The sequence below is a fragment of the Caretta caretta genome, chromosome 1, assembly GCF_965140235.1.
Source record: "Caretta caretta isolate rCarCar2 chromosome 1, rCarCar1.hap1, whole genome shotgun sequence".
NCBI classification, from domain to species: domain Eukaryota; kingdom Metazoa; phylum Chordata; order Testudines; family Cheloniidae; genus Caretta; species Caretta caretta.
The window spans coordinates 7,986,430-8,001,088 of record NC_134206.1 but is presented as its reverse complement, the minus strand read 5'-3'; the positions used below and the strand labels follow the sequence as shown (position 1 = coordinate 8,001,088).

Below are 14,659 nucleotides of genomic sequence, written 5' to 3'. Positions count from 1 at the left end.
GCTTCTAATAGATGGCCCTGAGACCAGAGTCCTGGCTAGTCACATAAATAGGACAAGGGGGTGGGGGGGTAAGAGCTGTGCAAAACTTCCCCAGACTGCCCTACCAGCAGATGGCAGCACCCCTTTGGGAGACTGTAGTTCATCTTCCGTGGTCCATGCAAGCTTGGCCACTACTGAGATTGTTGGTTCTGACAATAGTGACCTTGATTTTCTGCACCCATCACCTGCTCTACAGGTATTAAGGAAACACAACAGCAGTCATCCTTACCTCCAACCTCCCTCCAGTTGGAAGGAGTTTGGGTTTTGAACTATGTTCACACTCTTCTCAGATTGATCACTTACCCATGGCTGCAGATGCTCTCGTCCGGATCCAGCTGCTGAGAAAGTTCTGTCCTTGCACTCGCGACTGCTAGCGTCCGATGGTTCCATAGTTCCAGCAGAACCTAGCAGGGGCGGGAAGTCACTGTCATGGAGTGACTAGGTAGCTTGAATTCAGAGACAGAATTTGGATCACAGCCCCCAAGCGAGATAGGGATTGAGGCACAGCAAGGCTAAATGATTTACCCAATGTCACACAGCTGCAGCAAAGCTGAGATATTAACCCTGGTCCCAAGCTCACCCCTTAAATACCAGACCATCCTTCCTCTCTAGGAAGGGAAGCTACTCTGTACATCTCTCCGAGCGTCTGGAGAGAAACAGTCAGCTAGATTCTCATGGGTCACTGAAGAGTCACCGCCAAAGCTTGGAAACATGTCACTGCATCGGTTACACTCAGGCCATCTGCCTGACGATGCAAAGAGCCTGAAACAATAGTTCTGAGAGGTGCACAAATTGACTCATGCATCTCAATAGAGTGTTAACTCCAAGGCCCACTGCACATGGGGTTCCCTACCAACATCATCGCAGCAGATATGCAGCACATTCAAGCCCCTCCAAGCAAACCTTTGTGGCTAGGGTAAGTACTGGATGGGGACCCTGGCTGCTATCCCTGCCTCTCTGGGAAGCAGAAAAGACCCCTGATGTTGCCCTCTGCCTTGGAGTGGCAGGGACACAGTGACATGCAGGCTTCAGTCACAGGAGTAGGTTTAGAGAGCCTTATGTCATCTGCCTAGGCCCCAGATTGCCTTAATCCTGCCCCGTCTTTGAACAGTCTCCAGGACAAGATGGACAGCAGCATTATAGACAAACCCTAAGGCTATATGGGGGTGGAGTAGGGGGTTAATCCAGAGCTTTTTGCGGTGCATCAGGTAACGCACAGAATGCAAGCTTCAGCAATAGGGTGCACACGGGACAGTGCGCCCTCCGTCAATGCACATAGGGTACGTATGGCAGCAGTGTGCGGAGAACTGAAAGTGAGGCATCCTTGGAGGGCACCCCATGCACCTTTGCTTTGTTGCTGAGCAGCGTACATTCTAGGATTTCCTTGCAGTGCATTGCGGGACGCTTAGCAGAAGCCAGGCTAGTTCCAATTTCTTTTAAAAGAAAAATCCCATGATTCATTTGTCTCCACCTCATACTCCCTGGCTGGGTGCGTTAGCGCCATTTCTGAACTGTTATTGGCCAGCATGGATCCCACAGTGCTCCCTGCTGCTATGCTGACAACTTCAAAGACACAGAAGCCGCTTGGGTGTATTTCAGCCCCAAATTTGGATAAAATTTGGCTTGCGACTTCACCCGCCACACCATCCAGCGGGTGTAGCAGCAGCAGCTCCTCCAGCAGCAAGTAGGCCGGCCAATTTTCCAGGTTTAAGCCAGTCCGGTTTTTTTCCTAAGATTTGTCTCCTGGTCCAGTACTGAGACAAAACCAGGCGTGGTTTTGTCTAGTATTACAAAGGACTCTATTTTGAAGAGTGCACCACTATGCCCTCATTAGTGCAAACTTAATTATTTTCTGTGCAAAATGAACAGTTGCCTCCTCCCAACAGAAACTTAAGGTTTTTATTATTCAACAAACTATTATGTAACAAGCGAACCTTCAACTGAAGAGAAAATGCAACAACTTTTAATAAAACACATTTTAAAAAAACGTTATTTATCCGCAAAGAAGCCTTTAATGAAAACAGCAAAGTGCAACTGGGCAGTACAGGGCATGACAAGGAGTGTCAGGGCTTAAAGTCACAGGTCAGTATAGATCTCTCTTCTGCCCCTGGAATTCTGCAGGGGCCAGTCCTGGTTCTGGCACTACTCAATATTTTCATTAATGACTTAGAGACCGGCAACCAATCAGCGAAGCCGGAGGGCGGGGAGGGAAGCTGTGCTCACAGCGTGGGCGGGGCAGAGGCGGTGAGCAACCCAGTCAGAGAGTGCCATGGCCGGCTATCCGTACAGGCAGGGTTACCCTGGATCAGCAGGGCCAGCCCCAGGTGCCCCGCAGGGTGGTTACTATTCCAGAGGCCAGTATGGAGGTGGGTTGCCTCCTGGTGGTCCCTATGGCAGCTCAGCACCTAGAGGCCCCTCTGGACCACCATCTGGTGGAGGAGCTTGTGGGCATCCCACCTCAGGGGGAGCACCATCTGGAGCTCCTGGGGGACCTTATGCAGGAGGCCCAGCCCCAGGAGGGTCTTATGGGCAACTATCTACCAATCCCTATGGTGCCCTTCAGCCAGGACCCTATGGAGCCCCCGGAGTTCCTGCTGGTAACATGCCACCCGGCGTGGACCCGGTGGCCTTTTCTTGGTACCGGACAATGGATGCCGACCGCAGTGGCTACATCTCCATCAAAAAACTCAAGCAGGCCCTGGTCAATTCCAACTGGCCTGCATTTAATGAGATCTGCCTTATGATGATTAACATGTTCGATAAAACAAAGTCAGGACGGATCGATATCTTTGCGTTCTCAACCTTGTGGCGCTTCATCCAACAGTGGAAGAACCTCTTTCAGCAGTATGATGGAGAAGGTCAGGTTCCACCAACCTCAGTGAGCTGCAGCAGATGGATATAACTTGAGCCCCCAGTTCACCCTGTTGCTGCTGTGCCGTTACTCTCAGAGGGCTTCTGTCATAAATATAAAGGGAAGGGTAAACCCCTTTAAAATCCCTCCTGGCCAGAGGAAAAATCCTCTCACCTGTAAAGGGTTAAGAAGCTAAAGGTAACCTCGCTGGCACCTGACCAAAATGACCAATGAGGAGACAAGATAGTTTCAAAAGCTGGCAGGAGGGAGAGAAACAAAGGGTCTGTGTCTGTCGGTATGCTGCTTTTGCCAGGGATAGAACAGGAATGGAGTCTTAGAACTTTTAGTAAGTAATCTAGCTAGGTATGCGTTAAATTATGATTTCTTTAAATGGCTGAGAAAAGAGTTGTGCTGAATAGGATGAATATTCCTTTGTGTGTGTCTTTTTTGTAACTTAAGGTTTTGCCTAGAGGGATTCTCTATGTTTTGAATCTAATTACCCTGTAAGATATCTACCATCCTGATTTTACAGAGGGGATTTCTTTACTTCTATTTACTCCTATATCTATTAAAAGTCTTCTTGTAAGAAAACTGAATGCTTTTTCATTGTTCTCAGATCCAAGGGTTTGAGTCTGTGGTCAGCTATGCAAATTGGTGAGGATTTTTACCAAACCTTCCCCAGGAAGTGCGGTGCAAGGGTTGGGAGGATTTGGGGGGGAAAGACGTGTTCAATCTACGTTTCCCAGTAAACCCAGTTAGAGTTTGGTGGTGGCAGTGGATATTCCAAGGACAAAGGATAAAATTAATTTGTACCTTGGGGAAGTTTTAACCGAAGCTGGTAAAAGTAAGCTTAGGAGGTTTTCATGCAGGTCCCCACATCTGTACCCTAGAGTTCAGAGTGGGGGAGGAACCATGACAGCTTCCAACTCCACCATCCAGCTGGATAGCTTCATTCAGCTCTGCACCCACCTCCAGAGCACGACCAAAGCTTTCCAGAAGAATACTGGCAGGGTAGGCAGCGTGCGGCTCAGCTATGAAGACTTCCTCACTCTGGCCGTGACTCGCATATTGTGACACGTTGGGATGTTTCTTTGCCTGAGGGTAGCGAGGGAATGTTGATAGGCTGGAAATGAGTCACCAGGAGTCATGAGTCATCAGCCCCTCTCGCCTGGATATGTATGTCCTCCGACAGGAGGGATAAACCCATTCCATTTCCTCTCCCAGCTTTGTAACCAACATGAATAATGGAGCAGAGAATTTGCTTATAGAATCAGAGGATGACACCAAGATGGGAGGGGTTGCAAGTGCTTTGAAGGACAGGATTAGAATGCAAAACAAATCGGAGAATTGTTCTGAAATGAACAAGATGAAAGTTAGTAAGGACAAGTGCAAACTACTACACTTAGGAAGGAAAAAATCAAACGGGGAATAACCGGCAAAGCAGCAGTACTGCTGAAGAGGATTGGGAGGTTATAGTGGATCACAAATTGAGTATGAGTCAACAACCTGAAGTAGCAAAAATGGTGAACATTATGGGTGCATTAACAGAGTGTTGTGTGTAAGATGCAGGAGGCAATTGTCCTGCTCTACTTAGGTCTGGTGAGGCCTCAGCTGCTGTATTGTGTCCAGTTTGGGTGCCTCGCTTTAGGAAAGATGTGGACAAATTGGAGAGAGTCCAGAGAAAAGCAACAATGGTCAGGTTTTCTACACGATGAGGAAACCTGTTAAAAATGAGGAAAACGTTGAAAACTGAACATGTTTAGTCTTGAGAAAAGAAGATGAGAAGGGACCTGATACTCCTCAAATATGTTAAGGGCTGTTATGAAGTGTAACGTGATCAGTTGTTCTCCATGTTCACTGAAAGTAGGACAAGTAGTAACAGGCTTAATCTGCAGCAAGGGAGATTTGGTTAGTTTCATCTTCTAAATATTATCTAGGAGAATAGTTAAACACAGGAACAGGCTTCCAAGGGAAGTTGTGGAATCCCCACCACTGGAGGTTTTTAAGACCAGGCTGGACAAACACCCTGCCAGGGCTGGTCTAGGTTTACTTGGCCCTGCCTCAATGTAGGGGGCTGGACTAGATGACCTCTCAAGGTCCCTTCCAGCCCTACATCTCCGATTCTTCTAGTTCGTGGGACTTCTAGTGTTGAGTGCCAAGGCTTGAAGTTACTATGGGTGATAGAGGGCTCAAAAGGGCTAGGGACACAGGCACTACTGTCCTCAGGACCCTGAGAGCACTGTTGCAAGGGGCAGGGTGGGGAGCATCTGCTGCTGTTCCCAGTACAGGTTTACAATGGCACAAATGATGCCCCGGCACCCGGACCGTGGCCCCAGGATCCTGCTCTGCCTGCGCTCCGCCCCAAGGCCCTGCTCCCATTTGGCCTCGTCCGCCCCGCCCCGCCGAGGCCCAGCCCGCTCCCCTCTGCCCCCTCCCCCCTCTTGCAAGTGGAGCCTTGGGGAAGAGGCAGAGGGGGCAGGGCCTCAGTGCGGTGTGCAGACGGAGCAGGTGGTGGGGCTACAGTCCAGGGCCCACGAAAGATTAACCCGGCCCTGGTTGTTCTGAGTAGCCTGTGCTGTCCAGGGGCTTCAGTACATGGCTGGCTGCTGGTTTGCAGTACTGCACTGCCCACTGCCCACTGCCCTCATTAGTAACACACATTGCAATGTGGCACTAGACTTTGCATTGCCTCCAGGAGTTGGCTCTGCATTTCCCCTGTTCCACACTCTCTGTGGCTGTTGTCAGGGAAAGCATGGTCATGGCCAAACTCTCATTTGCCACTTCAACAATTCACTAGAAAGCTCCCTGTCTGATCCCCACTGTCCTCAACCATTGCCTCCACCTCTCTGCATTTTTGGCGGGGGTGGTTTGGGACTAATGATGTTCGTGAACAATTAATTCATCAGGAGCTTGCCGACTTTTTCACTAGGAGGGTGGTGAAACACTGGAATGCGTTACCTAGGGAGGTGGTAGAATCTCCTTCCTTAGGAGGTTTTTAAGGTCAGGCTTGACAAAGCCCTGGCTGGGATGATTTAACTGGGAATTGGTCCTGCTTCGAGCAGGGGGTTGGACTAGATGACCTTCTGGGGTCCCTTCCAACCCTTATATTCTATGATTCTATGATTTTCTCCCCCTTAGTTTTCCTAGCCACTCAGCTGTTGAGGAAGGTCTAAGCCAGTGCATGTTCTGTAGCTGAGGGGGACATTAAAACACTGAAAAGTGTTCAGATTAGAGCGAGGCTGGGACAGGAATTTCTTTTTTAAGATGCATTTCTGGCTCTACTTCCCTGAGATACTTCTCAGTCTAGCGGGAACCTAGGAGATGGTTAAATGGTGCATGCATTGTTGGCTTTTGCAGTTGTGCCTTGGAGGGATGGGGTGTGCATGAAATATGTTCTCATTCTGGGGAGTGGAATTAGGATCCTGGTCTGGCTTTGCAGTTTTGCTGTGCCTTGGAGGGGATTGTAGTGTCAGAGGGCTTACAGGGATAAATCGGGGGGCAAGACAGAGTAATCCCTTCTACATCCCCTTAAGGCTGTCCTGATCTCTGAATGACATTACACTGAGGTGGGTGACTACCAGGCAGAGAATGATCTTATTCAAAAAGCGAGACACACTCCAAAACTTAGTCACCAAAAGGGTCACTCCAGAAATGCTGCAGGAGTGGGAGTCAAGAGCAATCCCGGGGGGAGATGGCCATGCAGCCAGTCCTCATGCTCACCAAACAAAAACTGAGCCATTTTTCTTGCCTTAGATTTTAACCTTATCTCCCCAGCGAATACACTCAAAACGTATAGAAAAATGGACAGGATTTTGCAATGATTATGTGAAGCACACACTCTGACCAGTCTAAGTGCATGTGCTACAGGGCATTTATTCCCCAGTGGAAGTTGTACTCTTCATAGCTTTACGGACATTCCCAGCGTCCACGTCTACTGCCTGTTAAGGGAGAACACCAAACTTCTTTTCCTATAAACAAACTTTTGCACTTCACACAAGAATGCTTTCCTTATTTGAACCAGCCACGGACCGGGGGGGGGGGGGGGAGGGGGAGAGGAACCTGCCACAGACCAGGAGGGGGGGGAGGAGGGGGAGAGGAACCTGCCACGGACCAGGAGGGGGGGGGGGGGGGGAGAGGAACCTGCCACGGACCGGGAGGGGGGGGGGAGGGGGAGAGGAACCTGCCACGGACCAGGGGGGAAGAGGGAGGGAGAGGGAGTGATAGGGGCTGTGGGCAGCTCCATAAGGCAGTCTGCTATTTTGAGATAGCAAATGGGAGTTGAGCGGGGGGGGGGAGCGCTCATTAGGCTGGTTAGCTAAAGGGGAAAAGAAAATAGGTACATTGGCTTGTGCCTTTCATGGTGTGGGCCTGACAACGGTTGGTAGTCGGGGCTTTGGCATGAGATGGACACATTGCTTGGTTAGAGTAGATGCCATTTTGAAAAGGTGGATGGGGCACCGAATAGACAGCATAGGCTAAGGGTGGGAGGAAGGTCGGGACCTCGGACTCTGAAAGGTTTCTAGATCACATCCTCCTACAGTGGCTAAATTTAATTTAATATTAAATTTTAAAAAATTCTAGAGACTTACATGTTGCAGTTCCCTCCATAAGACCATCCTCCTCAGACCCATTCTGGCTTGCTGCAGGGTAAGAAACAGGCTCGCTTACTACCTAGCTGGTGTCAGGGTCCAGAGTCAGAAGAGATCCTGGCTTCCCAGGGAGCTCTTTTGGCCTCCTGGTGTTCATCCTCCCATGAGTCTTGCTGCCCATCCTCAGGGGAGGCCCCACAAGCTGCCTGGGATAGGTGGTCATGTAGTTATGTAAAATACTGCCCAGCTCCTCAAAAAATGGACTGGCTACATGTCCCCCACTGGATTTTTTCCTATTATCCAGCACTTTCACGAAGGTGCTCCTGAGCTGTGTGCTCTTTATCCAGCACTGTTTGGCATCTCAGTCATAAGCCCCTCACAAACATTTAAACTAGCAATGTCCACAATAAGGCCCTTATTCCGGTGGCTGGCCACCAGCACTTCCTGCACCGATGCGTCTCCCAAGATGGCAACGAAATCAAGATCTTGGCATATCTCCAAGTGGCTGCTTGAGGCATATAGAACAATGCCAAAGTAGTTTGCAACAGCATTGCACGCATACAAATACACTGGAATAACCAGACTCACAGCAAAGTTAGCTCACTTTGAAAAGGACTCCAGAATTCACAATAAATGCAGAGTCAGTGCACTTCAATGATTTGCGTCATATGTACCCATTTTCAAACCATTCTCGACTTTTAGTCGAGTTTAAACTCCCCACGTGACAGTCTGCAGTAATGTGCTATACTTAGAATACAAGGACATAGGAAAGCCATACTGGGTCAGACCAAAGGTCCATCTAGCCCAATATTCTGTCTTCTGACAGTGGCCAATGCCAGTGCCCAGAGGGAATGAACAGAACAGGGAATCAAGTGAACCATCCCCCATCACCCATTCCCAGCTTCTGGCAAGCAGGCTAGTGACAACTCAAATATTAAATGATGCACCACTCACACCCTGTTCTCCCCCAGCTCCATGGGAGTGCTGGTGCTGAATATAAAAACCAGACATCACACTCCTGAAATTAATATAGGAGTCAAGACCGAAAGAGATAAGGGAGTAGGTAAATAACCAAAAATTTTAATAGAATCCAGTTCAGTGAGCAGGTATTTTGAAAACTGAGACCCCACCCCCTCCACTGATTGTGGCTAGTGAGGGACAACTGGTTCTCTCAAGTCCGTACTCACTAATATACCCAGTAAGATCTGGCCTAAATTTGCATACCAAGACAAAGCCCATGAGGAACTGAGCAACTAAGTTACACACCTCAGATTCAAAGGAAACACGCAAAATTTCAAGTGGAAAATATGTCTATAAATCAATAGCATTCCATACTTTGACTACTGTGTCATTTTCTAGAGGATATAGAACAGTAAAAGTACAGAGGAAAATGAGAGACAGTTAGTTTATTACAGAGAAGTTAGAAATCAGAATAGTCAGGAGGGTGCTAAACTAATAACAAAAGAGGAAAGATATAAGGACTGGGCACAGAATTGAGATGTTGAGAACAAAATTAAACAAGGAACCTAAGGACATGAGAAGAAATTTTTTAATTACCTACACACCAGTACTTTGTAAATGCTCTGAATCACACCAGAAAGGAGGTCAGTTTGGCTCCATCAGTCTGCCTTTAGGATTGCTACCACTAAATACTTCCTATGAACCCATCGGAGTTGGGAACTTTCCTCACAGGACTCGTAGGGAAAGTCACATGTGTTTAACTAGAGGCACTGGAAACGGCCTGGAAATCAATCCATTTTTAAAAAACAAAGAAAACTTTGGAATGCTATAAACATTTTATTTATTTTTTTAGAAAGTATTTTCAGAAAAACAGACAGGAAAATAATCTAGATCATTTATTTATAATTTTAATAAAAACCTTTACATAATCCACATGCATAAAGACCCTTGATGAGCCAATCTGTAGAAGCACCTAACAGGTTAAACCTCATTGTCTGCCAGCATTATCAATGATTGGCTGGCTGTGGGCAGACAGCAGTATTACAGAGTAGACCAATAGACAAGCTTTATTTTTCCCAAAAATAATCAGTTTCTAAACACAGTAAAAGTGAAGACTGTACAAACTATAGTAAATTGGATGTTACCAGCTGTTCACTTGCAGGATGTTCTTATGCTCGATGACAGTTCTGTTCAATGATGTAATCCAGCTACACAGCAAACACAAACAAAACAGCATGTTCTGGGCTAAAAACCTTTTGTCACATGGACTGATTTGAGCAGCTGCTTCCTTTAGTGCAAAACAGGGTCTCCCACCTGCCTGGTGCAATGTGTGAGAGTGCAGTAAATGCTGCAAACCTGTATCTACACAGGGAGCCACCTCACACGCAGCTGCTTTTAAAAAAAACTTGAGCCAATTTAAAATGCCAAAGCCTTCGATAACCAGGCTACCTGCTTTTCAGGAGAGCCAACCTCCTTGATGGAGTTCTAATTCTAGCACAGAGTTTGCTCTCAATTAGAAGCACCTGGCCTGGAATCATGAACCCCAGCATTTCAAGACAAGGTTCCTTTGTTTTATTGAAGGCTTGCAATAAACTACACACAGAAACTCACATTGGGCCCATTTCCTTCAGAGGCCAGAACAGACCATAAGGCACATGCACTCCTGTGTCAGCTCCCTCTGGCCTGACTCAGAGAAGCTTCCTTTCTTGCCTTTTAAAACAAGGGGGTTTACACATTTACAGGTTTCCATCCTCCCAACTAAAACAGAGGGAGACCATCACTCTCTATACCCTGGCTTTACAGAAGTTACAATCCTCTACTCTCCCCCACCCACAGAACAAACCCATTAAACAAAGCTCGGTTTAAAAAGCCATCCAGTTGGTTCAGACACCAACAGTTCATCTGCTTAACTGGTACAGCACCACTAGATGGAGTCTGTCCACTCCAAATCATTGTCCTGAAGCGTGCTTCACTGTCCTCTGTGCTGTAGCTAAGGAGATTAGTAAATATCTGCCAAGAGACCAAACGTACAAACTATCACTTCTCCTCCACAGGTACGATCTGGCTTGCAGACAGGCACTGCAAGAAGTGCTTTATTAGCTCTAAAAAAGCTGTCACGTCGTTGAGGATCCCCACAAAGAGGTCCAAGTCTTACTCTGCTCCCCCAGGTTACACAAATTCCTCATTAGCCCACACGTGGAGCCACTTTGCACCTCTACGGAAAAGCTCTATGTGGCTAGAGACTGCTGCCAAGGGGAGGTTTACCCCTAAAACAAGGGTAAAGGTTAACAAAATGATAAAAAAAAAAGTCCGCCTGTAGAAGCAACTAGGCCTCACTGAGTCACCACAGTCAGTTCTCGTAGATACGACTGTGTGAGACTGCGCAGCTCCTCCAAGGCATAGTCCTCCGGCATGGGAAGCCGGCCAATGTGGGGAGCAAGCAGACGAAGGGGGACACGCTGCACGTCAGGCGTGGAGTCAGAGGCAGGTTCAGGAGAATGCTGTAGGCTCAGGACCACCCGCAGCAGGTTAGCAACACGTTTGGCCATATCTGCAAGTGAGCAGAAAATCAGTGAGTATTTAGCCACCTTCCACACAGAATCCTGTAGATTGAAGGCAGCAGAGATCTAACAAGGTATTTGAAAACCTCCTCTCCACCAGGAGTGAATGTAAACAGCAGTGCACAGGCCAAATCTGGAGTCAGGCAGCTTCTGTATCCAATCAAATACCTCCTTTAGCCTTCCACTCCTCTGATCACTGATCTCTTCAATACTGCCTGCTCCCACCAGTGTACCTAGGCTTTGTCTTCACTGACACAAAAGTGTTCGGGGGGGGGAGGGGTGTTCATCTTTTTACAGCAAGGTAACTATTGCTGGATAATTACCTCGCTGTAAAATCTGGAGTGGAGAAACAAGGCACTTGTAGCATTTACCCGCAAGGTAGCCAGGTAAGGTCAGCCCTATACCCCAGGCTGTAGGGGACCTCTACTACTTGGTCTCATGGTAAAAATAAAGTGCTCTGCCTGCTTTATGATTTTACAGTAGGAGACCTAAAATGCATTAGTTATCCCAGAGTAAATACCTTCTTCAGTGAAGAAGCAGCCTTAATCTATTCTTGGATGCTCAGGGCACTTCTGGAGAGCTTTGGACAGAGTGGTGACATTCAACTTAAGTGACTCTACAATCAGAATATTTTAGGAATCACATACTGGTGCACCTAGGTCCCTCTTATTCTCTCTCTGTGGCCCATAATAGTCTGTTCTCCTGGGGGCTGTACAATCATTTCAGTTGTTGAGTTTAGTGTGCAGGTGCTGGGTGGGGCTGGTGGCCAGAGAAGGTCAGACTAGATCTGGTTGTCCCCTTCTGGCCTTAAATTCTGTGACTAATTCTTACGTCTCTAGGTGGCTGCTTGAACTAGACTGCAAGCGAGTAGACTCCAAAGCTGGAGAAACCTACCACGGACAGCTAGTTGCTAATGGCCCTAGTTAAATGGGTGCAAAGACAAATCACCAAAGGAAGCAGGACAGAAGTGGCAAGTAGCATGCAGGGTCCTGCAGCGCCTTTGTGGCTATGACTAAAGACACAGAAGGTAGTCAGTCATTTACTGCAATATGGCAGCTGAGTGGTTATATTCACAGTATTACTGAGAATCAATTCATTTTGTACAAGTATTAGTAGCTTCATATGCAGGTTGTTTTTGAGTCTGTGTCTAGAACCCTAGAGGGACTTAATCCTGACAGGCCATTGGGACAGCACATCTATCAAATTAATCACAGACGAACAGTAAACTAAAAGAGTAAATAAAATGCCAGATACATGTAAAGCAGCCACGACAGCAACATTTATCACCTGCACCAGCCAAGGCTGCGTGCCCTAGAGCAGGAAATGCAAGCCAAAGCAAAGTACAGCCATAAATGCTTGCATTATGGTGTGATGGCCCATATTAGTCAAGTTAGGTTGTAAGTAGAGACGCGAATACCATTTAAAAAGTTAACTGTTTAAACAATTAACCATTTAAGGGGCTGGGGCCGCTCCTGCTTGGGCACCACCCTCCGACTGGCGCAGGGGTTAACGGTTAAGGCAGTTAACCAAGACTATGCTTACCAGTTAATCTTTTGCATCTCTAGTTGTAAGATCCCTGCCTTGAGAAGCGTGGCTATCTCCCTGTGTGCACTGCCTATGACACTATACAAACAGCCTTACCAGACTGAGCCAATCGGTCCTTGGCATTGTGGCACTGTATCTGTTCTATCCTGTTGCATAGCGATGTCACTTTGGTATGTAACCTCTCCAACTCATATGCAGAACAATCCAGCTGAAAGCAAACCCAAGGGTCAGTCAGTCAATTACACAGTAGAATGGCTTCAATTAACAAGAACAATTTGTGGGCTCTTTGAGGCCTCCTGTACCAGGCTACCATGCCAATATGAGTTAGAACAAATATCTTAGCAGAAAATTTGAAGTCTGAAGATCTTGACTGTGGCAATCCAAGCCAAAGAACCCATCAACACCAAATACTTTTAGTTTCGCAGCATGTTTGTAAGTAGCAGATGAAAACTAACTTCTGTTGTCTAGCTTGCAAAAAACAGAGGTAGGAAAAAGTAAAGCAGCAGCAGCACCGAGATGTGTGGGTGCCTCCTTGGTAAACACATGGTTTTGTCATTACCCTTTCTCCCTTTCCTTCCCCTCACCTGATTCGGTCATGTTGAATTAAGACTTCTTCAGGGCAGAGACCACTTATTCTGTGAAACTCCTAGTATATTTCTAAGTGTCCAAATATATGCAAGAGACAACTGACACACCCATGTCTTTGAGGGAGCATCTAAGGGTTTACTAAACAGTGAACATACAGCTATTTTAAAAATAATAAAACTGTTCATACGAACACTGAAAGAACTAGAATTTCTACACAGTTACCTGCTGAATCCTGTCGAGCATCTCGATGACCCGGATGTAGTCCAAATAAACCAGCCCCGCCATGTCCCAGTCCTGGATGAGTGTACTTCGCTCTGGAGGGGACAAATCTTCTAGGAATCCTTTTAGGTAGTTGTAGTTTTCATTAATAATAGCATCTGAAGAAGACAACTGGATAAGAAACCTCTTGCTCCGAACTGGTACCCATCAGTATAGCTGATGGATACTTGGATGAATACAGGCAGATTGAGGGCTGATAAGTATCTATCAAGGCTAACAGCTAAATAACATTAGAAAGTCAATGGGGGAGTAGCTTAATGACTAGTAATGGCAAATTCAATCTTATGCCTTGTTTCCAGGTTCAAATCTGGCCAGGAACAGTAATGATCAGAAATTTTTACTGAATTTGTGGCCTATGAGAAAAAAAACCTGTTACTACCTCTTCTATAGCTGTTGTTCTTTGAGATGTGTTGCACAGGTCCATTCCACTTCAGAAGTATGTATGCCTAGTGCATCAGAGCCAGAGATGTTTCTCCCTTGAGAGTACTGCTTGGTGGGGCTCATGTGCCTTTAGCACACTTAGAGGGGAAGGTAGATGGGTCATGGAATGGACATCTTGAAGAACGGTTAAAGAAGTTACAGTTTTTTCTTCAAGTGATTGAAGATGTTCATTCCATTTCAGGTGATAAACTGCTGAGACTTGAAGAGGGTTTCAGTGCCTACCTGAAAAATTGAAATACTCACCCAAATTTCGCATCATTCCTGGATTGCTGGGATATAGCACAATGTCTTGTAAAAGTATACGATGACCATGTTGCAGCATTACAAATGTCGTATAGATACCAGAGCCAAAAAAGCACAGGGAGCCGCTTGGGCTCTTGTGGAGTGAGCTACCACCCTTCCTGGTGGGGATACTTTGGCACTGTCATAGCACAGACATATGCAAGATAAAATCCACAATTAAATCAGTTGCGAAGAAACTGGGAAGCCTTTAATTATGCCCACAACTGAAATAAACAGCTGTGTAGACCTTCTAATAGACCTACTTCTGTCCAAGTAAAACACCAATGCCCTTCTGACATCCAAAGTATGAAGCCTCTCTTCATTCTTACGAGAATGCGGCTTAGGAAAAAAGGATGGTAAGTATATGGCTTCATTAAAGTGAAATTGGGGTGGCGGGGTGGGGACACCTTAGCAAGGAACTTGGGATGAGGATGTAAATACACTTTTGTCCTTATAAAAAAGGACACATGGAGGGTCAGCAACCAGGACACAGAAATCCCTCATCCTCCCCGTGGAGAAAATGC

General features: G+C 46.8%; 1 protein-coding gene and 1 pseudogene across 2 annotated transcripts in view; one reads left to right on the top strand and one right to left on the bottom strand.

Annotated features, from left to right (window-relative positions):
- The first annotated feature begins 2,308 nt into the window (after positions 1-2,308).
- Positions 2,309-3,964, top strand: LOC142068728 (peflin-like; annotated as a pseudogene).
- Positions 3,965-9,263: 5,299 nt separating this feature from the next.
- The window catches only part of NUP98 (nucleoporin 98 and 96 precursor), a 59,779-nt gene continuing 54,383 nt past the window's right edge, over positions 9,264-14,659 (bottom strand). For both annotated transcript variants that reach the window (XM_048838013.2, XM_048838021.2), the window contains exons 31-33: positions 13,356-13,510; positions 12,642-12,753; positions 9,264-10,990 (exon numbers count right to left, since the gene is read on the bottom strand). In XM_048838013.2, coding sequence (XP_048693970.2) covers positions 10,773-10,990; positions 12,642-12,753; positions 13,356-13,510 — 485 coding nt within the window. In that variant the 3' untranslated portion in view covers positions 9,264-10,772. The remainder of the gene's footprint in view (positions 10,991-12,641; positions 12,754-13,355; positions 13,511-14,659) is intronic.